We start from the raw sequence: 26562 nt of genomic DNA, 5'->3' as shown, positions 1-26562 counted from the left end.
CTGGAGCTCTGCTTCTCCCCCTGCTTGTGCTCTCTCCTGTCTCTCTCTCTCTCAAATGAATAAATAAAATCTTCTTAAAAAGTAAATAAAACTCCGTGTTCCTAAGTGTGGGCAGGAAACGAAATACCAAGTCCACGCCACCATAAAGGGCACACAGACTGGCTCCGGGCACGACTGGTGGAGATACTGCTCTTGTGAAGCAGGCAGCACAGACAATCTGAAGACTTTACCAGACCGACTCTTTACCTGGCAATCTCACATTTGTTAACATCGAGTCCCCTCTTGGGCATGTAGCCCATCCCTCTCTGAGGCTCCTTGCTGCTGAATGTGTTGAGGTAGTGGACGTACGGGGATTCATCTGTGATCTCAAAATAGCGGATACTGCTGTCACCCTACGAGAAATCAGAGACAAGTTCACGCTGAATGTTACTTAAAGCATCTGGTTGAAGTGGGGTCTCTCTCCCCTCTAAGCCCCGCAATTAACTGGGACTCCGCCTCAGTGGCCAACCTTTGCTTTCTCTTCAGAGGAAGAGGATATGATGGTTGCTCTTCCTGGCAAGGCAAGCCCTCACTTATCAGATGCTAGAATGTCCTTCAAACGGTCTCCTCCGCCTCCTGCTAAAGCCTCAAATTTGGCTCTACTGAGCCTAGACACTAAGTCGGAGTCAGGGCAAAAATGTCAATGTTTCTGGCCAAGCAACTGCAACTGCAATTCAACTTCAAAGAACAAACAGAAGTCTGGACTGTGGAAAAGGCAGTGACTGATTCTCACTGGCAACAGAATGGTGTCGTTCACAGACCTGAGGGCACTGACATCAGCCAATCAGATGACTATAAAAAGCAAGATTTTTATAATTCAGAAAAATTAGAATAAACAGCTCTTAAATCATTCTTAATTCACTATTCTTAACTCATAGTAATTCTTAATTCATAATTAAGATACTCACTAAAACATGAGTATCCTTTAACTTCGGAAGTCAGTGCTCTCTCGTAACCGTGTGTCAAACTCTGTGACACATTTGCTTAGAAAGGTCAGATGTTTTTGAAGATCTGAAGCATATGCTAGCCTCTCCAAGTATAACTAACTGTCACACAATTATACCAACCTGAACAATGAAGGCAAGGCTGCCTGCCAGAAGCAGCATGCTTGGTATGTATGCGTGTGATATAAATAACCAGGCAGTTCTATGCCCTTGCCTTCAAGTCTTTCATTTTGCATGGTTTCTACTTGTTTCAATGATGTAAATATCTAAAGCAATGGTGAAAAAGCTAAACACAGACTATCTGTTTCCTGCATACTCAAAACAACCTTCCACCTCATGTTAATAATATCTGGGTAACCGCTCCTGTTCTTTGTTTTGATGTACTCTATGGCAGCTGTGAACATCTGAAGTAAAATGACTTTCCAGGAAACAGACAAGACCCCAGTTTCTAAGCAACTGATCTATGACAATGTAGAGCATGCTCAGTCAACTATGAGAAGTGAGACATCTCTGGCTTTACCTAGCAAGGGGCCATCTAACAGGTTTGGGGCAAATACATCAACAGCTCCAGTTGCATTAATTCATTTATTTCAACTACAGAAATTCTAAGGAAAACGGAACCTACGAAAGTATAAGGAACTTTCAGGTTACTGCCCACTAAAAAGAAATCATCATCGTCATCAATCTAGCAACACTGTAGTTAGGGAGACTGTAAGGCAGGAAGGTAGGCTTTCTGATTTCAGTGTGGGGTCTTCCTGTAACAAGTGTCACCTTCTGAAACTGGGCAGACCACATACTTTTCAAGCTCAGGGCCCTAATGCTGAGCTCCAGGAACAAGAAAAACATCCTGGAGCATCTCCGAGGCTTTCAAAAGCTCCTATCCACAAAGCACTATTCTCCCTACAAGTCTGCGGCATGTGGTGCAAGGACCTACATGCCGACGGAGGGCTCCTCCGCGGATTTCAGCATTAGATGCGGCGACCTCATTACTCATTCGTCACACCATTACAGAGCAATCTAAAATCCCGGATCCCACAGCACCAGAGGTGAAAGGACATCAGCGTGTCCTCTTTCTCATTAGAGTGCCTGAGCTAAAGCTATCCCTGTCAGCATCTGCCCCAACACCAGAGCCCCATCCCTGCTGCAGTCAGAAGTCCTGAACGCAGTATGTTATTACCACACAAATGACAAGTTCAAAGGGTCCAGTCTCAAGACTGAAAACACACCAAAATCACTGGTCCTTATTTTAGCTTAAGACACACACAGAAATCAGACAAATTAAAATATTAAAATGATATAAGGCTCTGCCCATCTACTAAATCTCTGAAGGATATTTTTCCTCTTGCAAGATTAAATTTAATATGAAACATTAAAATGACTGTTTACCTTTCCACATAAGTAAATGATACTGGTGTCGGGGTCATAGAAGGGCAGCAATACTCCATTGCTAGTGTCCATTTCATGAAGAGCAATGGGTTCCTGCATATTTTTCTGGGAAAAAGATACAAATATATATATTTGTATACATATACTTTACAAGGGGAATCATTCTTTTATCCCTAATTACCTGAGCAATTTCCTAGAGTAATGAAGCTTTTAACAATGCACATATAATATTCATACATGTAGATGCCAACTCAAACACATAAATACTGATTTTCCAACCCACTGAAAACTGTCAATTTGACAACATCAATGTACACACTGGTGTGATTCCATGACAAAGATGAGACAGACGGCCCTTGTCGTTTGTGGCTATTTTTTTTTTTCTTTTTCTTTTACTTTTTAAAAAAAACGTATTTCTTTAGAGTAGGCTCTATGCCCAATGTAGGGCTTGAACTCATGACCCTGAGATCAAGAGTCACACACTCTGAGTCAGGCAGGCACCCCATTTTCTTTTTTAAAAGAAATGTTTCTTATTGCAAATACACATTCTTTGTTAAAGTTACAGAAAGACCATAAAAATCATCCCATATTCCATAATCCCACCGTCCAATGGGTAGCAAAAACAATGACCGTTTTTGTCTACTTCCTTCCTTCCAACACACACGCACACACACAGAGACTGAGATCATACTGTATATTCAGTTTTGTTATTTTTTCACTTATGCTATTCTCAACATTTTCCTAAGCATGACTATTTTGATTATACATTTCATCAAATTCTTTATAAAATAAATGCGGAACTTGCTTTCCAAGTCCCAAACACTGGCTTTTTTGTGCATTCTTTTTTAAAAAATGTAGTCAACAGAGACTACTTGAGAGGATCAAGAATGCATTTTTGTAATACATTTAAGCAATAAGTCTCCAGTGAGGATGAGAATGTCCACCCAATTTAAGACCAGCAGGAGTTCAGAAAACTACACTAAGAATCCTATAATCCATTTACCCACCCAAAAATCTGCTCAGAAAAGAGTTTAAGCTCAAGTGTAAACCAGTGGAAAGGCTGGGAAGGGACATACCGGATTCCAGAGAGCCAGCTGCCGCTCACTCATGCGGCTGAAACCAGTGGTAAAGACATTCCCGTCAGCCAGAAAGATGGCTCTCATGGGTCTTGCTCCTTCATGTGCTTTCTCCTTCTCCTGGGGGACCAAGAATAATATGCATATTATATTCAAACTGCAAGAAAGGTGAGGTGAGGGGGTGGGGTGGGAGAGTGGGGGCTCATACACTAAATCCAACCCATGCCCCCATGCCATTCAGATTACCAGGCATGCACACGTGTGTGTGTGTGTGTGTGTGTGTGTGTGTGTGTGTAAGTTTCCTCCCAAGATGAGAAAACAAAGAGACTATGCAATTTGGCCAAGGTCCTCAGCTAGTGAGCAAGCAAAGATGCCAGGAGCTGACTCAAAAGCCTCACTCCTTCACCATGCCCTTACTGCCAACCCAAGTTGGCCCTGCAAAAATAAAAAACCTGAAAGGACTGCCAGATGTCCGTTTCTCAAGAGGATAACCTGGAAGTTGGATATACCCTACGCTGTCTACAAAATTCACTGGACAAAAGGAAGTCTAGTTCAGTTAACCCCCTTCCTTAATTTCATTTATTCACTGAGAGTGCACTAGTAGTGAGCCCTGGAAGGGTCTAGTGGAGAAAGCACTTGGCGCAAAGCCAGGCAAGTCCCCAGTGCTCAGTAAGCACTAGTCACAACAGCCACCCAACTCTTAAGAGGTAAAACTGCCAAAGAACCAGCACCTTCCAGAGTGAGGCAAATGCAGGACCAGAGACCAGGGCTGATGCAAGACATTCTGGGATCCAGTACCTGCTGTTTCAACCCCAGCTCAAGTTCCAAATGCCCACCTTCTGTCTGCTGAGGCCTACTCTGAGTGGCAGAAACTGAGATACTGAGCTAAAGAGAACCTGTGGCATCTCTGTGAGGTACTCTGACGATGGGGGCAGGAAGAGGCGGGGATCAGTACTGAGCACTGAGCCAGGAATGCAGTTGACTGTTTAGGTTAGCTGATCTAGACTTGTAAATTCTCAGGGCCTCTAGTGAACTGATAAAAAATTTGTTTCTTTGTGAAAAATGGTCACCAAGCGAGAGGTAAGACTTGTGTAAATGCCAGAATGCCCAGCTCTGGAGGGTGGCTGGGAGGCAGAAGCCTATATAAGGCTCCATGGATTCCCGGTCCGGCACCTGCACACAGGGCTCCGCTGACCAGGGCGAGGCCTCTATAGGCTGCCTTAACAAGTTCACACTCACTGAAGTGGTACCAAGATGGGGGGTTTTATCCTAAGCATACTTACAGCAACGATCTCTTGTTTCCTAGGATCGATTACTCTCACTTTCTTGTCTTTGGAAGCTGTGCAGATCAGACTGCCATTCCGGTTCCAGCTCACGTTGTAAATCATATCTGAATGCATATCATCCAAGTTTATAAGGGCTTCCCCTGTCCCCACATTCCAGATGATGATGGCATTATCACAGCCTGAAAGCAAGCAAAGCCACACCCTTCAGAAACTAGAAACACCTGTACAGCAACACTTGAAAGCTACAAATACAGTGAGGGGACGTACGCACAGAAAGACGCTGATTTTAAGTGGCTCTATTTACTTGCTGGGAATTAGAAACTCAAGCGACAAAGAAATAAGACATCTATATAAAAGAAATGTGTTAAAGGGAAAACATGGTTTGCTAAGTTTTGGTTCATCTGAAACAAACAAAAAGCAATGGCAAGAGAACTCTAAGAAAATAAAATCCCATGTTTTTTGAGAGTTAGTTGGGGCCAGTGATCTTAAGCTTCCCTTTTCTAGTAAAACCAACATCAGAATGAATACGGTTTACTTCTTCTCCAGCAGAACTAAAAATAAAGAGTTTAAATACCTGTATAGAACACGCAACAAAAATGTGGGACAAGCGGGTTATTCAGATCAATAATACTATAAAACATGGTCTTATATCAAAGCATGGCAAATCAAGTAAGCGGAAGGGAAATGCATGTGCTCACAACAGGTCTTTATCTTTAAAAGGGGAGAGAAACAGGACAAGATCGAAGTCCAAACTGTAACCAAGCAGGTGTGTGGATTCAGAAGCTGATCCCTGAAGAGGCCAGAGGGCTGATGCAGCCACACCCCTCTGCTCACCGACTCCACTTTCCTTCAGGCATCAGGCGCAAGGCCCCTTTATTTTTATTTATTTATTTATAAAGATTGATTTTAGAGAGGGGGTGAGGAAGGGCAGATGGGAAGAGACACTCTCAAGCAGGCTCCGGGCTGAGTGGGGAGCCCGATGAGGGACTCAATGCCAGGACCCTCGGACCATGACCTGCCCCAAAGGCAGATGCTCAACTGATTCAGCCACCTAGGTGCCTCACCCAAGACTCCTTAAAAAGCAGGTGCCATTTGTTGCTTCCAGGACAAGGAAGCAAAGTAAGGGACGGATATCCTGAAGATAAATTCTTGCCAATAAGCCAATTTTGTAAGCACTTCAAAAAAAACGTAGCCACTGATATCCAGACACCTAAATTGTCTGTGGGCTAGAAACAGGAGACTGGGGGGTGGGGGAAGCCTGTGCAACAGTAAAGCTGCAGCTGAACCCTGGGGTGAGACTTGACCCTTCCTTTGCCTTGTGCACCAGAGGCAAATGTGTAACTTCAGCCACCATGGATGGATCATGTAGTCGTAAAATATGCACAACACTGCCATCAACCGTTCTCCTTTGCTTGTGAAAGGCAGAATGGGGATCAGTCAGCTGATGTTCGACCTCAATGACAAGGGGCTGCAGAAAAATTTCCACGATGGAATTCCACCTCTGGAACTGTTTTATCTCCTTATCAGACTGAGTAGAACATCAGGAGGGTTCCCAGGTAGAGTGACTTGTGATTTTAACTAAAAAGAGAGTTTTAGATAGCATCTTTTTTGAAAAGTAGCCCTTGGTTTCAATAGGTACCTGGTGTTTTTTAACTTACCTTATTATATCATAAACACCCCCTATTCCTAGTTAAAAACTCAACTGTCCCCCTCCTTTTTATTGGTGAGGGGAAAGATCTTTAAAATTTTACTAACATTTGGGGCACCTGGGTGGCTCAGTGGGTCAAAGCCTCTGCCTTCGGCTCAGGTCATGATCTCAGGGTCCTGGGATGGAGCCCCGCATCGGGCTCTCTGCTCAGCAGGGAGCCTGCTTCCCTTCCTCTCTCTCTGCCTGCCTCTCTGCCTACCTGCGATCTCTGTCAAATAAATAAATAAAATCTTTAAAATAAATAAATAAATAAATAAAAATTTTAAAAACCCCCAGAAAACCTCAATGTCCCAAAATAGGGGCCTAATGAAATAAATGAAGGTATCCAGACAATGGAATATTAATGGACTACTAATGGCGGTGTTAAAAATATCACAGGAATTGGGCACCTGGGTAGCTCAGATGGTTAAGTGCCTGCCTTCAGCTCAGGTCACAATCACAGATTCCTGGGATTGAGCCCTGCAACAAGGTCCCTGCTCAGTGGGAAGTCTGTTTCTCCCTCTGACCCTCACCCTGCTCTCGAGCTCTCTCACTCTCAAATAAATAAATAAAATCTTTTAAAAAAGAATCACAGGAATAACATTTAATGACACACAAACAGGACCAGGAGACCACTAAGCATAGAAAGCAGGTCACATGTAAAGTTCCTGAACCCATCTTTGTAGGTAAACTCATCTATGTGCACATCTATGTGCACGAAAGTACCTTCTGGAAAGAAACATCAATGATGATATTCTGGGTGGTAGCTGGATTACAAATGATTTTATTTTCCCCTTTTGTTTACATATATTTTCTATAACATACATATACTACTTGTATATAAGGAGAAAACTCAAAGTATCTTTTTAACAGAAGGAGGAGATTTGACTAACAAGATCTGCCTGAAGTTGGCAATAACATTCAGAGCTGGTACCCAGGTTCCTACCAGGGATCCTCCTGCTATAAAAGGAGTGAACTAAAACTGTGGTCCAGGAAAGGCCCCCAACAGGAGCCATGAATCTGCTGGAATGTTAGGTAAGAATGTATCTGTTCATTTCTCTGGGGAAGAAGTCTTGAGTCAGACTCCCCAAGTGGCCTTCAACACACAGCTGTGTGCATGTGGGCAGCGGGGCCCGGGAGCCACCCCATCTCGGCCCCTCATCATCGAGTCCCAGTGCGCTGCCTCAGATGTGCCCGGCACACATCAGAACACTGGCTAATGTCCTCTCCTACCTGCGCTAAGAAGGACATTGCGGGCAGTTGGATGCCAGGCCACGATGCCAACTCTCTTCGAGTGGCCTTCTAAAATCACCACAGGTTCGGTCAGGGAAAGGGTAAGTCCATTTTCTGGGATCTGCCACACCTGTTGGGAAAGAAAGCAAGAGGGATCGTGAGGGATGATCTTTCATTGTCACCCTTCCTGTGACCATCCAGTTTGCTGACCTGCTCTGTATAAACAGAACACACACTGGTTTTTGGATGAAAGATCCAAAGAATATTGTACACTGACTCTATGCAGGTTTTTAAAAAATTGGAGTAAAATATTAAAGATCAGAACACCTGTCAGGCCTACAAAATTTTGCTTCTCCACTTATACTTAATAGTTGAGATTTTATTTTAAATTCCCTGTTAAATTCAAAACTCTCCAGTTAGCAGCACAGAAGGAGAAACAACAACAACAACAACAACAACAACAATGAAAGAAGAATAGGAAACAAGTGAAGCACCCATGAGAAGCAGCACTGGGGTGACAGCCCCCAGTGAGGCCAGGGTTTTCTGGAGGGGAGAGCAAACTCCACCCACCAGGGCTCCTAGGGACGGTGTCACTTTTAAAACACCATGTTTTCTGTGATTTTACATTTGGAAAATACAAATATACATAATAGCTCTGAAATATCTAGCACAGAAAAATCTTACAAAGAAAAAAATAAACCGGCCTCATCAAAATTAAAAACTCTGCCTTTCAAAGAACACAATCAAAACAGTGAAAAAGAATATATAAAAAACTCAACGAATCAATAATGAAAGGAAAATAACCCAATTTTTAAAATGGGCAAGGGATTTAAATAGAATATTTCTTCAAGAAAGACAGACAGATAGTTTAAAGGCACATGAAAACATGCTTGTCTTTATTAGTCATTAGGGAAACGCAAAGCTAAACCACAATAAAACATCAGTTCATACCCAAGGGGAGGCTATAATCAAAAGACAGACGGTGAGTGCTGGTGAAGATGGGGGGCAATCAGAACCCCCTACACCACTGGTAGGAATGTAAATGGTGTGGCTACTTGGGAAAAGTCTGGCAGTTCTCAAATGTTTAAACACAGAGTTACTATATGGCCCAGCAATATCACTCCCAAGGTAATGCAAGAGAAATAAAAATACATGTCCACACAAAAATCTGTCCACACAAAAATCTGTACACGAATGTTCACAGCAGCATTACTCATGAATGCCAAAATGCAGAAACAACCCAAAGGTCCAGCAACTGAGAAATGGATAAACAAAATGTGATATAGCTATACAATGGAATACTACTCGTCCATGAGAAGAAACTAAGTACTGATTCATGCTAAAACATGGATGAAGCTTGAAAATATAATGCTAAATAAAAAAAGCTAGCTCCAAAAGACCACATATTACAAGATTATGTGTATATGAAATGTCCAGAACAGAAAAATACACAGAGACACAAAGTAGTTTAGTGGTTGCTTAGTGCTAGTGACTCAGAGGTAGGAATAGCTAATGGATACAGGGTTTCTTTTTGAGGTGATGAAATGTGCTAAAATTGTCTCCTGTGATGGTTTTATGTATCTGTGAATAAATTAAGACCTTAAATTGTACACTTTAAGTGGGTGACCTGTATGTGAACTATAGTTCAATGAAGCAGTTTAAAAAATCCTCTTGACTGGTGGAGACACACAGAAGATTCATCGTATCTTAGCTGGGGACATGCCTGGGTGGCAGAGGGGGATGGGGATGGGAAAAGCATTAGACAGAAGGGACAAAAAACTTTGACAGTGGAAGACCTGAATTCTAACAGGTTAAGAGACACCTTCTAAGAAGAAAGAAACGAGACACCACTAAGCTGAGTAGCACTAAGAATCCTGTAGAAAAGACATTAAGTAATATTTAAGTTTGTGAAAAGGCTAAAGTTTAAAATAACTATCTTCTTGTATATGGAGATTAAAACACATTAAGTAAGTTAATATATTTTAAATATCTTATATTTAAAATATATTTTATATTTAAAATATACTAAACAATTCAAATGTTTTAAGTTAATATATTAAAATAAGTAAATTTACCACCAAAGATTTTTAAGGAACTAGTTCGTGGAAAATGTAGAACTTGCCAGTGAAAAATCATGCTCAACAGTGGAACAAGTGAGAAACAGAATTTTCCTTTGTTGGGGATTTTTAAGGAGACAAACAACTGTCTGTTTTCAACTGCTTAGGGAAGGCAGAGATCTGGATTAGATGAGTGTTTAAGGTTCAGCTCAGTTCTGCTGTCCTGCAAAAAATTAGAAGAAAAAGTTTGCCATCCTGAAGAATGGGAAAAAGTCACGAATTAAGTGATCATTCATTCTTACAGCTAAAGTCTGCCCAGGCTAACTGTAACCCCTTATGCCAATCATGGCAAAACAAATGTGCCTTCTAAGGGCCCAAGTCTAGACGTCACCTGATTTCCCCTGAACCCTCACCATTCAGCAAATTTTAAACAATGCAGTTGTGAACAAGCACAGAGGGCAAAAGAAAACCTACCTTGTCTCTCTCCACCAGACTGACCCGTGCTGCTTACCACCCCCAGCATCATAGGTTTGCTTTCATCCTGATACACGCCCACTTTTAGTGAAGGGTTTATGATTAGTCAAACAACTCCAAATTGAACTTAACTATCTGAACGGAAAACAGGTCTTGGGTTTTTTTGTTTTTTTAACAGAAAGAACAGAAAACTGATTTGATCAAAGCCTAAAGTCACAGAGAAACTATTATGAAATGGGACTTTAGTGACTCAACAGGAAATGCATTTTCCAAACCGAATTCTGACCTGGGCTTAGAACTGGAGGAGTGGTAACACCACCTGCCATCTCCAGATGGCACCACAACCACGGGCTGCTGGCTTCTCTTACAAGGACCGGAAACCTCTGCACCCTGTATTCAACTCTGACCACAACTAAATACTGTGTTTTCTAAATCCCTAATGAAGCGTGGAGTGAGGTAAGTCTTTGTTAATAGTCAGCATTGCCAATCTTAAATATGAGGGCAGAAGCAGAGCCCATAATGGGACTTTACCTTTTCCTATCTCCTTCCCCATCCATGTTTTCCTTGGATTGCAAGGAAATTTTAATGATGGAGCAAAACAATTATTATGTAATTTTTTTAATGAGGAAATTCTGTTCCTTTTTTAATCTCACCTTGCAAATTCAATGGTTTCTAACCCATTTTACCACCTCGGTCACTCATTCACACAGCATATCTCTTGAGTAGCCTCTATAAGGCAGGCCTATTACCAGGCAAGAGGGGAAGGGGTGACTACACACAGGCTCTGCTGTTGAGGGGTTTACTAACAGAAAGCAGAGATTTCTAAGAGACCAAATATCAAAGACCAGTGGTATGATGTAGAAGGTTGGGCCATGGGCTCCAGAGCCAAACAGATCCTGGTTCAAATCCTGCCTGGAACACTTATAGCGATGATCTTGGACAAACAACTCAATGTCACTGCACAGAGGAAACTTGAATACTTACACTTTCTATGCCTGCTGTGGGAGTTACATGAGTTTGTAAGCCCTAGAACAGTGCCTGGCATACAGTCAGAGACAGAACAGTACAGTGGTCAAGAACATGGACTCCAGAACTAGAACAGACTGCCTAGTTCCTGATTCAGCCCTGTATCAGCTACATAACCTTGGAGACATTGACCTAAATTTTCTGAGCTTTACGATTTCTTCATCTTTAAAATGGGAAATAAGGAATCTGCTTTCAATACATGTTGTTTTGAGAAGCAATGTGGCAGTAAGAAACTATTTAGAATAATGCCTGTCATAAGGCAGGCTCTTCCTAAGTGTTAACCATTGCTGCTGCCTGTATTATGTGCCAGGAAACCACACAGAGTATGTAACCAAAGCTACACAGGTATAAGACAAGGACTGCATAAAAATGCCAAGTGTCATGAAGTGAACTTCTTGCTCTCCAGTCTGGTGCATCCAGGAAGACTCTGAGGGGATGGCCTCTAACAAGGAACAGAAGTTAGGTGACAGGAAGAAGAGGAAAGAAGGAAGGAGTAATACAGACCTGAGGATTTACAGTGGGAGGTGTCAGTGACTGGAAAAGTCTGTGAAACTAAATGAAAAGATGACGGAACTCTTGCCTTCGCTGGTAAATAAAGGTGGTGGTGTTCTGCACTGTGGACTGTGGAAAAGGGCTGAAGACCCATAAACTTTTCCACATAAAGCATGCACACTGCTTGGCTGGTACCCACTGGCCCTACTCAAAGGCCTATCGTGATGTGGCTCTCTGCCCTTTGTAGGGTTGTCTGAGGCTTCCAGGCAACGGCCTTCTCGTTTGGGCTGAAGAAGTCTTGGCTCCTGAAGCACAGGGACAACAAAGCAGAACCCCCACTTGGTACAAGTTTAGTCTTCTTGTGCATAAGTTGGGATGTAGCCTGGTGTGGCAGAAAGGACGCCGGCCTGGACGCCAGAAGACACGGCCTCCCAACAGAGCTAGGATACCAACTGGCTGTGTTAACATTAAGAACAGACCTCACTTCTGGGAGCTTCAGCTTCCTTATTTGGTATGGGGCCAGCAGCAGCTCTCCATACAGGTGTTAAAGGACACACGAAAAGAGCTAAAACATGCTGCTACCCGAAGCACTCCCCTTACGTGAGATACTGAAGATACCGAAAACAGCGTGACCTCTGACAAACCAGTTGCTGTCTGGGGTGGTGTTCCGTAAGCTGTAAAATGGGACATACTCTTGGCCTCACTTTGCTGCTATAATGATTAAATGTAATCATGCACATGAGGGCTTGTAAAACACTGGCTTGGCCAAAAAAAAAAAAAAAAAAAAAAAAAATGCTTACTATGTTCACAATTATTTTTCTTGCTGTTTACTAGAACCACGCATATATTTTTAGGTGTGAACACCAGAATTTCTTTCATAAGCCTTGTCTTCAAACTGACTCAGCACTGTATCCAACTATTTAATTTACATCCAAGATATGATGTGTGAAAGCTCTAGTACAGGCCTAGACCGATCAGCACAAAGGAGAACAGCTCTGATTTCAACACAGGTCTATTAGCTTTTCTCTGTTTCCTGTCTAGCCGCTCAAGCCACTACTCTAAAACCAAAGAGCTTTTTCAAAAACCTGTCAGTGAGGAGAGGAAAAGAGGCACCAACCATCCTCTGCTGTACACACACTGAGCATCTCAGCACACCAGGGATAACAAGCTCTCTCTCTCTCCTCCATTTGAATTTTTGCTTTGATTTTTAAATAATACTGTGTATTCCTCAAATTTTCTATTTGGACTAGACATTGCTATGGCAATGTTGTGTTTCAAAACAAAACAAAACAAAACAAAACACGTCATCACTCCCCAAGGGCTTCCAGATGAAAAAGTGAATCAATCAGTAAAAACCCATCATGGTTCCGGAAAAAAAAATAACTTGAAGCACATGTTCATGAACTAATGTATCAATGGAATCCTTTTCAACATGTGAAATTCTGAAAATGTAAAAAAGGACCGTTCTATAGAACAGTTCCAGTAAGAAAAAAGTGCTGAATGGGGCGCCTGGCTGGTTCAGTCAGTAGAGCCTGTGACTCTTGATCTCAGTCAGAGCTGTGAGTTCAAGCCCCACACTGGGTGTAGAGAGGACTTAAAAATAAAATCAAGAAAGACAGAAAGACAGACAGACAGACAGAAAGAAAGAAAGAGGGAGAAAGAAAAGAAAAGAGAAAAAAGTGATGAAAATTAAGGAACTTGGGTTTCTCTCGAAGAGTAATTTTGAAGCACAATTCATTGATGGTTTTGTGTCTCAAACACAGGGCAAATCTAAAGCACACACGAAGCGTTTCCAGACACTGCTTCTCCACTTTAATCGCCCCCAGGTACTAGAGTTCTAGCCATAAAAAGGGCTACTCCCCACCAAAGGCCCTACACTTTTTAAATGCTAAGGAAACCAATTCCAAAGGGCAAATGAAGCCTCCTCAAGAGACAGGAGGGGGCTTACCGAGCCCGCGGCAGCTGCAGAGCCACAGGCTTCCCCACAGAAACTGCCTCCACGAACCAGGCCGGTGAGAACAACACTAGTTTTGGGAAAATCCAGGACTGAGAGCTCATCTCGAATGTCCCCAGGTTATAGTACCTGCTGGCAAAGGGCCGGGCTGCAATCTGCACAAAGGGGAAAGAACATGAAGTCTGAGAACCACCGAGGGATTCACCCACGACAACACCACTCCCATTTGTATTTAGAGGCAAAAACTCTATTAGGAAAACCTGTCACAGAAGCAACGATGTGCAAAATAGGGAGTTTACTTCTGTTGACTTCTAGTGTAAGACTGATTTGGGAGAAGGGAAAAGTGTCCCTTTGAACTGCTAGGCGGAAACGGGTAACACAAATACGCTGTTTCCAGGATCTTTCCCTCTCCCAGATTCTGGAAGAAACGATGACTGCAACTCACGGTTTAAGTCAGCCATTTCTTACATTTGTGTTGGATTACTCCCTGCAGATAAGGAACAATGGTGAGTCAGTATCAATCACCAAACTTAACTTGGCTGCTCTTCGTATTATTTAAAACAGTAGTATTTTCTTGGAGCTAAACTTTTTCCAAGTCAAATACTTAGTAGCCACAATCTTTAAAACTCTCTATGAGAAGGTATTGTTGGAGAAAAGAACTCACAATATGAGAAGTCTGGAAAACCTAGAAGCAGATTATAATTTCCGGGAGGAGGATTTATATAATTGCTTTCTGCCAGTGTAAGACACTGCTTCAAAAAGTAATAAATTAAAGGTAAACTAGACCAATATAATTTACTTTTAGACCACTTAAAGAAGTCATCTGTACTTTTTTTTTTAAAGATTTTATTTATTTATTTGACACAGAGAGAGAGAGAGAGAGAGAGAGATCACAGGCAGGCAGAGAGAGAGGAGAAAGCAGGCTCCTTGCTGAGCAGAGAGCCTGATGTGGGGCTAGATCCCAGGATCCTGAGATCATGACCTAGAGCCGAAGGCAGAGGCTTGACTCACTGAGCCACCCAGGCATCCCGGAAGTCATCTGTATTAATGATAGGATGTGAAATACACACACACACACACACACACACACACACACACACACACACTGGAGTATTATGCAGCCATCAAAAATGAAATCTTGCCATTTGCAATGATGTGGATAGAACTAGAGGGTATTATGCTAGGCGAAATAAGTCAATCAGAGGAAGACTATTATCCTACGATCTCACTGATCTGTGGAATTTGAGAAACAGGCAGAGGATCACAGGGGAAGAGAGGAAAAAATGAAACAAGACAAAACCAGAGAGACAGACAAACCATAAGAGACTCTTAAATCTCAGGAAACAAACTGCAGGTTGCTGGAGTAGAGAGAGTGGGAGGGATGGGGTGGCTGGGTGATGGGCACTGGGGAGGGTATGTGCTATGGTGAGTGCTGTGAATTGTTTAAGACTGATGAATCATAGACCTGTACCCCTGAAGCAAATAATACATTATATGCTAATAAAAAAATTATTTTACTTAGAAAATCTTAGTCTACTGTATAGTGCTGTCTGCTGTTCTTATAACAGGAAATACAACTAATTTTTTTTTCCAAATTAAAAAAAGTCATCTGTAAAAGATGAATATACCATCAGCATAAACCTACAATCAAAAGGACATTGCAGTCACTGAATCAATGCTTGCCAAATTAACAAATCAATGCTTAAATGCTTAGGACTTAATGGAATTAAAACTATAAATACAAAAAGCTTTCAAAATAAATGAAGGGGCACCTGGGTGGCACAGGGTTGAGCGTCCAACTTGATTTCAGCTTGGGTTATCATCTCAGAGTTGTGTGATGGAGCCCTTGCAACAGGACCTGTGCTGGGCATGGAGCCTGCTTAAGATTCTCTTCCTCTGCCCCTCCTCGCTCCACTAGCCTTAGCCCACCCCTGCCCCAGGCACATGTTCTTTCTTAACAAACAAAACAAAACAAAACAAAACAAAAAACCTTAAAAAACCTTAATTCTCTTACAGTTCATTTGGCAAAGTGGTTCTATTGTGTTTTTTTAACTGAGTATTTGCTAAAGATATTCTTACTGCTATGAACCCACTACAGGTATACTGAAAAAATACTAAACGTTTTATATGTATAGCTTCCTTCCTGTGGTTATTGTTACTATTACTTTACCTGTAAGGCAGCTGAGGTTGAGGGCATGGAAGCAGCCTGCATGCGCTCCAAATCCCCCATGTTGAGCTTATCTTGGGATTCTTCTCCTACTAGAATGAGGCCTCGTTATGCTACCTACTATTTGTAGCTCCTGGGTTACTAACAATAGCCTAGGCTTGGGAAACTTACTGAACGCATTTCTCCTTTTTAAAAAAAGGTATTGGGATGCCTGACAGGCTCCAATCAGTAAAGTGGGTGGTAGTGAGTTCAAGCCCCACGGTGGAGGTGAAAATTACTTTAAAAATAATCATTGGTGGGGCGCCTGGGTGGCTCAGTGGGTTAAAGCCTCTGCCTTCGGCTCAGGTCATGATCCCAGGGTCCTGGGATCGAATCCCGCACTGGGCTCTCTGCTCAGCAGGGAGCCTGCTTCCTTTCCTCTCTCTCTGGCCGCCTCTCTGCCTACCTGTGATCTCTGTCTGTCAAATAAATAAATAAAATCTTTAAAAAAAAATCATTGTCATAATAAAATTATATATAATAAAGCAATATATAATAATAAACTAAAAATAAAACTGAAAAACAGTGCTGTGTTTGAAACAGATTATCTATCATACAGTGCACTTTCAAGAGGGCAAAGAGGAAAATGAGGTATTGAGAAGGTAGAGTAGGAGAAAATCAGCTATTTCTTTAAAATTTCACTTCAACTGTTAAGTTATAAAAGCTTCTTGTAATTGCCCCAATAATAGTAACAAATGATTTGGGGGATATTAAACAATTAAAATATCAGTGCCACATTTAAGGGCTTAAAAACACAAACTAGGAGGATTTATCTCAAAGCATTGTTCAATTTATAAGATGTTCACTCTGGCAATACCAACAAAAGGGAACATTAGAAAATTCCAGAAGGATGGTGGCATCAGCAGCAAGCACAGTTTTGGGATCTTCTCAAGTCTCTCCATAAAAACATAGAGCAAACAGATTAACAGAACAAAAACCCAGAACTAGGTGATAACCCCCAAACGCAGTGGAAGGAAGAAAACCACCAACAGCCATATGACCTGTGTATCACGGGTCTCTGTGTGGAAACATCATGGGGCAGCACTGGGGTGCTTCACAAACCTGAGAATAACAGGCCAACATGAGAGAAGCAGGGGCCACTGGGAAAGGTTTTGCCCTACCCAACAGCAGGTGAGGACAGCAACCTGAAATACAAAAGTCTGAAGGGGCTGGAGCAATCCAGACCTCAGTCTAGACCCCATACTCGAAATGAACCACTGAAAGGGCTTCTTTCTGAGACAGGACCCACAATGAGGAGAAATTCCAACGAATGGAATCAAATCTGAGAAGGACAGAAATAAGAGGGACCAAGGAATGAGAAAGGCCAAATAAAAGCAGGCCAGGAAATCTTGGAGCAAGTCACCATGCTGCTGAACATTGCCTGAAACGGACAGAAGGGGGAGCTCTGTGAAGTTAGGTTGGCTATATGAACTGAGCCACCTAACCACTGAACGCATGTAAAAATAAGGAAAAAAAGCCAAAGTTCCCCAAATTACTATAAGAAACAAAGAGAACAAGGCATAGAATATTGTCCTATAGACAACAGAAGAATGCAAGGAAGGTGTCCTCAACTAGTGAAAAACAATCACTATTTCAAAACAAAATAAAGTCAGAACTTGAAAAACTCAAAAGGAGGCAAAAGTTTTTTGAAATCAGATACAAAAGAAAAATCACTTTAGAAGTGAAGACTAACCAAGAAAGAACACATTATCAAAAACATAATAATGCCCCCCAAGAAATAAAAGGTAAAAAGCAGAAAAAAGATTAAAGTTCTGAAGCTAATATAACAAACACAGTGTGTCAACTATATTTCAATTAATTTTTTTTTAGGGGTGCCTAGTGGCTCAGTCGGTTGAGAGTCTGCCTTTGGCTCAGGTCATGATCTCAGGGTCCTGGGATGGAGCCCTGCATCGGCCTCCCCGCTCAGCGGGGTGTCTGCTTCTCTCTATCACTCTCCCTCTATGTGCATGCTCTGTCTCTCTCTCTCTCTTTCTCAAATACGTAATAAGTAAAATCTTTTTTTTTAATTTTCTAAATTTTTAATTAAAAAATTAAAATAAATGATCACGAAAAAAAGTTGGGAGAGAAACTAACCAATACTGAAGATAATAAAGAAGACAAAGCATATGGATTAACAGGAGGAGCCCCTAAAGAAGAAAACCAAGGCCAAAAAATAGAGCAAATATGAAGGACTATAATTGAGAAAACATTCTGGGAAGGAGAAAAAAGTCCTGAAACCCTATACTGAAAGAACATACCATCAACTTAGGAATTCCAAGTCAGAATAACCAACAATATTCTACCAAGATTACTGTATTCTAAGAAAAAAAAATCTTATGAACATCTAGGCAAAAAGAATATATGGTTTATAAAGGAGAGAGAACTGTATTATCTGAAATTTTTTTTGACAGGAACACTTTATGCCAAAAGAAAATGGAATAATGTATTTAGATATGATGTGAGCTGAGATTTTATATTCAGAAAAACTCACCTCCAAATCTAAAGGTCCCTGAGGAGCTACTATCTACATAGAAGGACTTAAAAAGTACTGTTTCCATGAGCCTTTTCTATTTGATTCCATTCTTTGCAGTCTCTCCTCAGTGTGGGGCCTGTCCCAGAAGGGATTACTCTCTGGTTGGGTTCTAGCATCCTGGGGTCTAGAATCCACCAGGGAAGGAGCTTCAGATGATCTAAATGACTAGAGAGAGGTGGACATAAGTAAAAAGTTGTGGCTTTATAAAACTATTTTTAGTAATCATTAACTGGTGGTTGTAACAGTATTTTTGCTGAGTCTGTCGTATCTATAATATGAAAGCACACAAGACAGAGCAGGGCTCTCTAATTCACCCTCTGAGTTCTTTAGTACCCATATTCTCAGTGTGGAAGAAGAGAGATAAAGATGCAATATTCAAGAGGTTAGGTTAAAACTAGATAGTCCATGGGGCACCTGGGTGGCTCAGTGGGTTAAGTGCCTGCCTTCAAATCAGGTCATGATCTCAGGGTCCTTGGATCAAGCCCCGCATCATTGGGCTCTCTACTCAGCAGGGAGCCTGCTTCCCCCTCTCTCTCTGCCTACTTGTGCTCTCTCTCTCAAATAAATAAAATCTTAAAAAACAAACAAAAAAAACCAACTAGATAGTCCAGAATTTGAACAGGGACTATTAAGATGAAGTCACAACGTATTTTATCCTTGAAAGTGTGTGTGTGTGTGTACACACACCCCCCCCCCACCCGCCCCATTTACTACAAAGTCTTAAGAAGGAAAAAAAAAGATCACCAAAGGGGCGCCTGGGTGGTTCAATTGGTTAAGCGTGGGCCTTTGGCTCAGGTAATGATTTCAGAGTCCCTACACTGGGCTCCCTGCTCGCTGGGGAGTGTGCTTCTCCCTTTCCTTCTGCCCCCTCCCCCTACTCGTGCTTTCTCTCGCTCTGGCTTGCTCACTCTCTCAAACAAATAAATAAAATCTTTAAAAACAAATGATCACATGGTAACAATGAGCATTCCCAGCACCCAGACTGATCTAGAAATTCCATTTCTCCATTAAAAAAAGCCAGAGCTTCTGGGAGAAATGGCTGATATGAAGTGTGGGTAAAGAGATGTCCAAGATGAGCCAGAATACCTTCACATACCAAACAGCAGGGAAGCTACCGAAAACAAATAGGGTTTGTCAAAAGAACTCGGGGAAACTTGAAGAAGTTCCCACTAACAAAGACTGGATGACCTGAGCTTTGAGGTAAGAATCGTAATGAATCAAACCCACTAAATATGTTCAAATCCATGAGCTCAAAATGAAATGGAAGCAGGGGTAGAGGGTGGGGGAGGGGAGAACCTAACCAGTCATCTTCTGAGAAAAACAGAGAACCAATTCATTATCTTGAAAACTGGGTAAATAAAAGGAAAGAATCAAACATCTATCCTACTTTCCTATTTGAACAGTACTACTGGGCAATCAATTACAATTTTACCAGCTAAAAACTGAAAACAAAATAACAGAATTTAACATTACCATTTCGTGACCCCCTAATGATTTGTGGCATCGGAGTGGTGAGCACAGATAGTGCACAAATCAAAAAAGAACAAAGACTAGACATCTTGGTATCATCGGCCTCTTGAAGGAAGAACATTAACACCAACTATACAGTCTTGCTGAAAGGACCGAACCTGAATCTGATCACACTTTAGGATCCAGCTGCCAATTTGCAGGGAATTCAGAGGACAGAGGAGCATGTTGAACTGCACCATTAGCGTGCAATCACCAAAAACTAGATAGCGAAAGGTGCAGTCTAAGGTCAGGCTTCATTAGATTCATTGTTAAGGACAAGAAAATAATGGAGGAGGAACCTACAAGATATACGAAAGACTTAGAAGACAAATCAAGTTCTTTAAGCCAGCAAAACTAAGCTACACTGTCTAGAAATGCTTGCTGAGGTGATTAAAACCATGAAGAACAGCAAGAAGTTAAGTATTTAAGAGTGGGAGTAGTGGTTACTTTAGGGAGGGAGGGAGGGAGGGAAGGGTTATGACAGGGATGCAGCACATGGAAGAGTCTGAGAAGGAGGGTGAAGATCTATTTCCTGACCTGGGTGGGGGTGAGAGGGTATTCATTCCACTGAACTTTCTTCCCTGCTTAGCATGTTTTAGAACAAAAAAGGGGTTTCTTTTGAAGATGAATCAAACCCGCTTCCTAAGAGAAGTTAAGTCTCAGTTTAAGATTCTGGCATCAGTGGTCTCAATAATGTTCCTTTCCCTTAGTAAAATGTGTCTGCAGTCATGAAAACGATCAATTTAGCAAGGCACACCAAGCAGAACAATTCCTTTTAACAGCAGCATATTTCATTATAATATGACTTAGCTGCCAAAATTATGAGATCACAGGAGGAGTTATCCTCGGCCAAAAATCCATGAGGAAAAATGGGTAAATGTTTAAATGACACAGTTCAGGAATTAATTTGTATTTATGTAAAATAATTTTAATTAATAAAACTTTCCACACAATGTTCCTAAGTCTGGCTCAGGCGACAGAAAATGAAGAGGGAAATAATAGCAGTGTGGGTCTCCAAGTCCTGCACCGGACATGTAGAAGACTGCTGCATCTGACAGAGAGACACCTTCACTGACTTCTGCCCTTAGGGCATTACTCCCCAGAGGGACTTATGGTAAACATACTTTGGGCTAGGATTAAGAATTGATCCAAACCTATAATTACGTTTTAAGGCTAAGAAGAACATAATCAAGAATAAGCAGCTTTGGTTAAAAAGTATCCCAAAACCCAGTTCCACACATTTCTACTTTTGTAATCTAAATGAGGGAATGTAAAGAACTCAAATGTCTTTGATGTTGTTTGTTTATCTGCAGAAAAAGGACTTTCTTAAGAGGGTCCAAATCGATAGAACATACCTTCTGACGTTAGCTTGGAAAGAAACACTTAACTCACTGCAAAACTTTACTATTCCCCAGTTATCTGTTACATATCCCTTTTTTTATGTGTAATCTTCGGCATTTTTTATGTGTAACTTTCCACTGTAATATGCCATTCATGTTAGCAGTTTTTTCTCTCCTTTTGGGGGAGGGAGCGGACTCGTGGATCAATGGCATTCACAGAATGCCACAGAGCAGGTGTGACAAACATCAGTAAGCACGTACACACGCACACCCATACGAAAGAAGAAAAACAATACAGTACAATGTCTCTGATATAAGGGCTTACAAGAGGCTTATCTACAGATATGCTTTCATGTCACTCAGGGTATAATCCAGTGGACAATCAGAACCGCTATGACTTTCTACTTTTCCAGCCTCCGCACACACACTCTTTTTGGAAGTGGTGGGTGGGTCTCACTGGCCTGTGTGCCTGCAACACCCTGGGAGCTTACCATCACCGTGCAGTCTTCTGAGCCACTGGCAATGACCTGATCGTTATGTGGGCACCAGTCTATGTCGAGCACCGGTCCTGTGTGGCCACATACTGTAGGGTAGGATTTGTCGATTCGACCAGTCTGAAAGGAGAGAGAAACAAATCTCCTAAGTAAACACCAACACCAAAGAGTTTGTGTGCTCTCTCAAACCCATTTTTCTTTTGCTACCTCCACCCCAAACTCTCCAAGGCCTATATATGATGACATTCACATCAGTCAGTGTCAACTAGTAGAACTGTCAACCTGCATTTCTAGAAATATTGACGGCCAAGCATACTCCACCAAATTATAAGAATCCAAATTTCTAGGGGCGCCTGGGTGGCTCAGTGAGTTAAAGCCTCTGCCTTTAGCTCAGGTCATGATCCCAGGGTCCTGGAATCAAGCCCCACATCGGGCTCTCTGCTCGGAGGGGAGCCTGCTTCCTCCTCTCTCTCTGCCTGCCTCTCTGCCTACTTGTGATCTCTGTCTGTCAAATAAATAAATAAAATCTTAAAAAAAAAAAAAGAATCCAAATTTCTAGAACCACAGAAGTTTTATTTAATCGACTACATTAATAGAGCAAATGAAAATACAAAATCTTTTCACCAAAATACAATTTGTAAATTACAGATGTGTTTTTACTATTAAAAAAACCCTTGGTATTATTTAAAATGTTAAATATAACTTTTGATATAATTAACTAATACCCTTGAATATAATAAATTACCAGTTCTGGAAATGAATGGCATCCTGTGAGCACACTAAGTTAGGGTAATCAAAAGAAAAGCTCTAGCTATTGCTCAGGGGCTAAAGGACATACTTTAATGTCTCAGTCTCTGCACTCTCTTCAATCAACAGAAAAGACAGCCAGATCTAATTAACACCAGCTTGGATCCCACCCATTATCTAGTCCACATCACATTAAGAATACAATTTTCAATGTTGGTAAAGCAGCCATCACAATATGCCCATGTTATTATACATTTGAATCTAACAAGTCAATCTGGCTTATCGTGCTGATTTTGTGTTAATCAAGACAAATGCTATTGTTAACAACAGATATATAAAAGCTATTTCCTTTTTGAAACAGGTTAATGCCAGTCCACGCCAAGGTCCTATATGCTCTAAAAGCAGTCATACAAAAAGGAATCACTGCCAAGCAAGACTGAACCTATTTTTTGTTGTTGTTATTCTCCTCTTACTGCAAGTCATCACAACAGTGAGGCAAGGCTTCTCGGAAATTTTTCAAGATCAAGAAATTCTATGATTTCTCCGCTTTGGCTCAACTGTGGAACCTCCAGAGAAGCAGTATGCTAAACGCAAAGACCAAAGTATCCAGTTGGACAGATATGGGTTCAACTCCAGGCTCAATTACTTCAACAGCAGATGACCTTAAGCAAGTCATACAATCTCTCTCAGCTTCATCCATCCTGTGATATGAGTAACAAGAATACCTATCTCCCAAGATTACTGTAGGGACTAGATGAAATAAAGTTTTTTGGCAAACCATAACTTAGTATTACAATTATCTGTGTAAGGTATGCAAAAAATTTAATTTCAGGTGCACCTCAGAGATATTGCCAGGTTCTGGTCCATATCACTGCAATTAAAGTGAGTCCGGTGAAGTTTCTGATTTCCCAGTGCACATAAAAGTTTTATTTACACCATACTGTAATCTATGAAGCATGTGATAGCAATAGGTCTAAAAAAAAGACAATGTGTAGACCTTAATTAAAAAGTATTTTCTTGCTAAAGAATGTCAACTATCATCAAACCGTAATAAACCTAACAGTTATGAAAAAGTTTGAAGTACTCCAATAATAACCAAGATGTGAGAAAGAGAGACACAAAGTGAGCAAGTGGTGCTGGGAAAATGGCATCAACAGACGTGCTCCACACAGGATTGCTACAGACCTTCAGTTTGTTTAAAAAAAAAAAAAAAAAAAAAAAAAAAAAACCAGAACCACAGTATGTGGGAAGTGCAGTAAATGAGGTAAGCCTGTATAGTGCCTAGAATATAGTAAATACTCAATAAAAAACTACTGCCACTTCTTATTAGTTCTATATATAATACATATGAGCATAATATATTAATTTACTCCACCATTAAGAACTACAAATATGTGTCCCTTATGAACTTCTAGGGGCCAGACGCTGCGCTGAGTACTGGAGATACAAAAGTGAACAGGGCAGCTCCATCCTGGCTGAACGTGGAGTTCGATCAAACCACCGGTGCCAGTGCAGCACGAGACATGCTCCAGGAGGACAGGCATGGGTGGCAGGGACACAGAGCGGGGCATTCAACCAGGCCTGTGGGGGTCACGGTCTGTGGGAAAGTTTTCTACTGAGAAAGAATAATTCTAAACTGAGGTGTGGAGATGGCCCTGTCCACAGACCTAAAAGCCTGGGATTTTCACATGCTCACATCCCCTTGCAAACTGGATTCACCCCCTTTTGGATCTCCAGAACTGCATCACAAAAAAGGAATCCTAGAAGAAAATGCCAACCAACACATTATATAGAATGGGGGTGTTTGTTATAAGGAGGGGCCCTCTGGGTCACTGACAGGCAGCAAAGCATGAGTGGCTGGGAACCAGACGGCCTGGGCTGGCATCGTGGCTCCATCCTTTTCCAGCTGAGGCCCCAGCCAAATGACTTCATCTTCCAACCTCATTTCCTCATCTGCAAAATGAGACAGTTCCAACTCCTTCTGTAAGAGCTTGTGAGAATTAACTGGAGACAAAGTAAAGGACTTGCTACTTTCCCAGCACCTGAAAGGCTCCATATGCTTTACCCCAAAATGAACAACTGCTGGGACCCACTCTATCATATCCCTGATCATGTCGTTCCTTAAAGAAGGAAATGCCAAAGAACACCTTAGCCACGTGGCTTTCCCTCTCTCCCTCCCTGCATCCTCACAGAAGCCATGGGAGTAACCCAGCCCTGACGCTACTACCTGCCACCCCGTAGCATTCTACTGCTCACACAGGTCGTAATGGAAATCACAAGTGTCCGTTTTATATTATGACATACAGCATACAAAATAATATGAACATTATATTAAATCCACCAGCTAAAAGACGGTGTGTCTCAGATTAGATTAAAATCAGCTACAAGGCATGTTTAAAAAATCATAAACTACTGAGTTAAAAACCAAGAAGGTCACTAAAGGAGGGTAAGGGTATAAAAATATGTGCCATCCAGCCATGCTAGAACAAACTTTAAGGTGCAATGCATTATTAAAGATTACTATCACTACATAACATTTAAACAATTCACTGGGATGCTACAGACACTATGAACTTTAACTCATCTAACTACATAGATTCAAACTAATTACAGCAAAAGTTGAGAGAACTAGGAAGAGAAAATGACAAAGCCATAATGTTAGAAGATGTTAACGAAGACTTACTCTCAGGCAAATAGACAAAAATTAGCATGAATATAGATGACTCTAGCAAGTAACAAGCTTGATCTAATGGACTTATCCAACCTTGGAGCCAATATTTTAAAATAAACATTTTTTTCCATGCACACATTAAATATTGCCTTTTTAAAATGACCCAATAGGATACCACAAAGCAAATCTCACAAAATACCAAGGAATCAATATCCTGTAGCCCACTTTTAGAGTACAATGCAATTCAAGTAAAAATTAATAGAAAAATATATAAACCCCAAATCCCCAAGGCATCTGAAAAAGTTCTAAATTTATTAAATTCTTCACACAGAAAATTATAATGGCCAATAGAAAAAAGTTAAAACTGATGAATAAACACACAACAATTTGTGGGAAAGAGCTAAAACAGATCTCCTTAATGGAAAATCAGTAGCCTTAAATGCATATATACAAAAGTCTGAAAATTAAAGAGAAGTTAGAACATACAAAAACACTCAAAGAATGTAAAATTATGAGAAGAAATTAACAAGAAATAAATAATAAGCCAAAGTGATACAAAAGGACAGAGCAGGAAAAGAGAGAAAGCACTAATACCAGTAATTTTAAAAAGCATGTAACTTACAAATACGGTCTAAGTTGACAAGACATGAAAATACTAGGAGTAACATCTGATAATAAATTTGAAAACATCAGATGGATAGGCAATCTCCTAGAAAAAAAAAAAATCAAAACTTTTTCAGTAAATAAAAAACCAGAATAGGGGCGCCTGGGTGGCTCAGTGGGTTAAGCCACTGCCTTCGGCTCAGGTCATGATCTCAGAGTCCTGGGATCGAGCCCCGCATCGGGCTCTCTGCTCGGCAGGGAGCCTGCTTCCTCCTCGCTCTCTGCCTGCCTCTCTGCCTACTTGTGATCTCTGTCAAATAAATAAATAAAATCTTAAAAAAAAAAACAAAAAAAACCCAGAATAGACCCCAAACCATGAAAGAACCAGGAACAGAAGTCCACATATTACCCACCTCCCAGTCAATCATGAACACCAAAAGCTACTAGGCCCAGACGGTTTTACTGGAGGGCTTTACCAAACACTCCAGGAAGAGACCTCAGACAAAACTTCCCAGAGAACAGAAAAGAGGAACACCACTGAACTCCTTACGTAAGGCATGTCCACCCTGACACAAAGGACAGTGTACGAATAAATGGAAGCCAAATGACAAATACTGATGCAAACTCAACAACCGCAACAACCACCACCTAACCAAATTCTGCAGTGTGGGTTGTTCTCAAAAAACATAATCAGAATGGAAAGACAAGCTGCAGACAGAGAAAATATATATGCAACATCCAGACTGGACAAAGTCAACAAATAACCTAATAGAATAACAGCAAATGGTATGAGCACAGAATTCCC

The 26562-nt window shown here is 41.2% G+C and overlaps 1 protein-coding gene across 2 annotated transcripts in view; it reads right to left on the bottom strand.

Moving 5' to 3' along the window:
* CORO1C (coronin 1C) overlaps positions 1-26562 on the bottom strand; it is a 76407-nt gene that overhangs the window by 6751 nt on the left and 43094 nt on the right. For both annotated transcript variants that reach the window (XM_032847370.1, XM_032847372.1), the window contains exons 3-8: positions 21734-21856; positions 7652-7781; positions 4729-4910; positions 3446-3565; positions 2370-2474; positions 247-392 (exon numbers count right to left, since the gene is read on the bottom strand). In XM_032847370.1, the coding sequence (XP_032703261.1) occupies positions 247-392; positions 2370-2474; positions 3446-3565; positions 4729-4910; positions 7652-7781; positions 21734-21856 (806 nt within the window). The remainder of the gene's footprint in view (positions 1-246; positions 393-2369; positions 2475-3445; positions 3566-4728; positions 4911-7651; positions 7782-21733; positions 21857-26562) is intronic.

The sequence above is a fragment of the Lontra canadensis genome, unplaced genomic scaffold (assembly GCF_010015895.1).
Source record: "Lontra canadensis isolate GAN:19392208 unplaced genomic scaffold, GSC_riverotter_1.0 scaffold187, whole genome shotgun sequence".
NCBI classification, from domain to species: Eukaryota; Metazoa; Chordata; class Mammalia; order Carnivora; family Mustelidae; genus Lontra; species Lontra canadensis.
The sequence above is the reverse complement of the archived record's forward strand: the minus strand, read 5'-3'. Positions and strand labels throughout refer to the sequence as shown.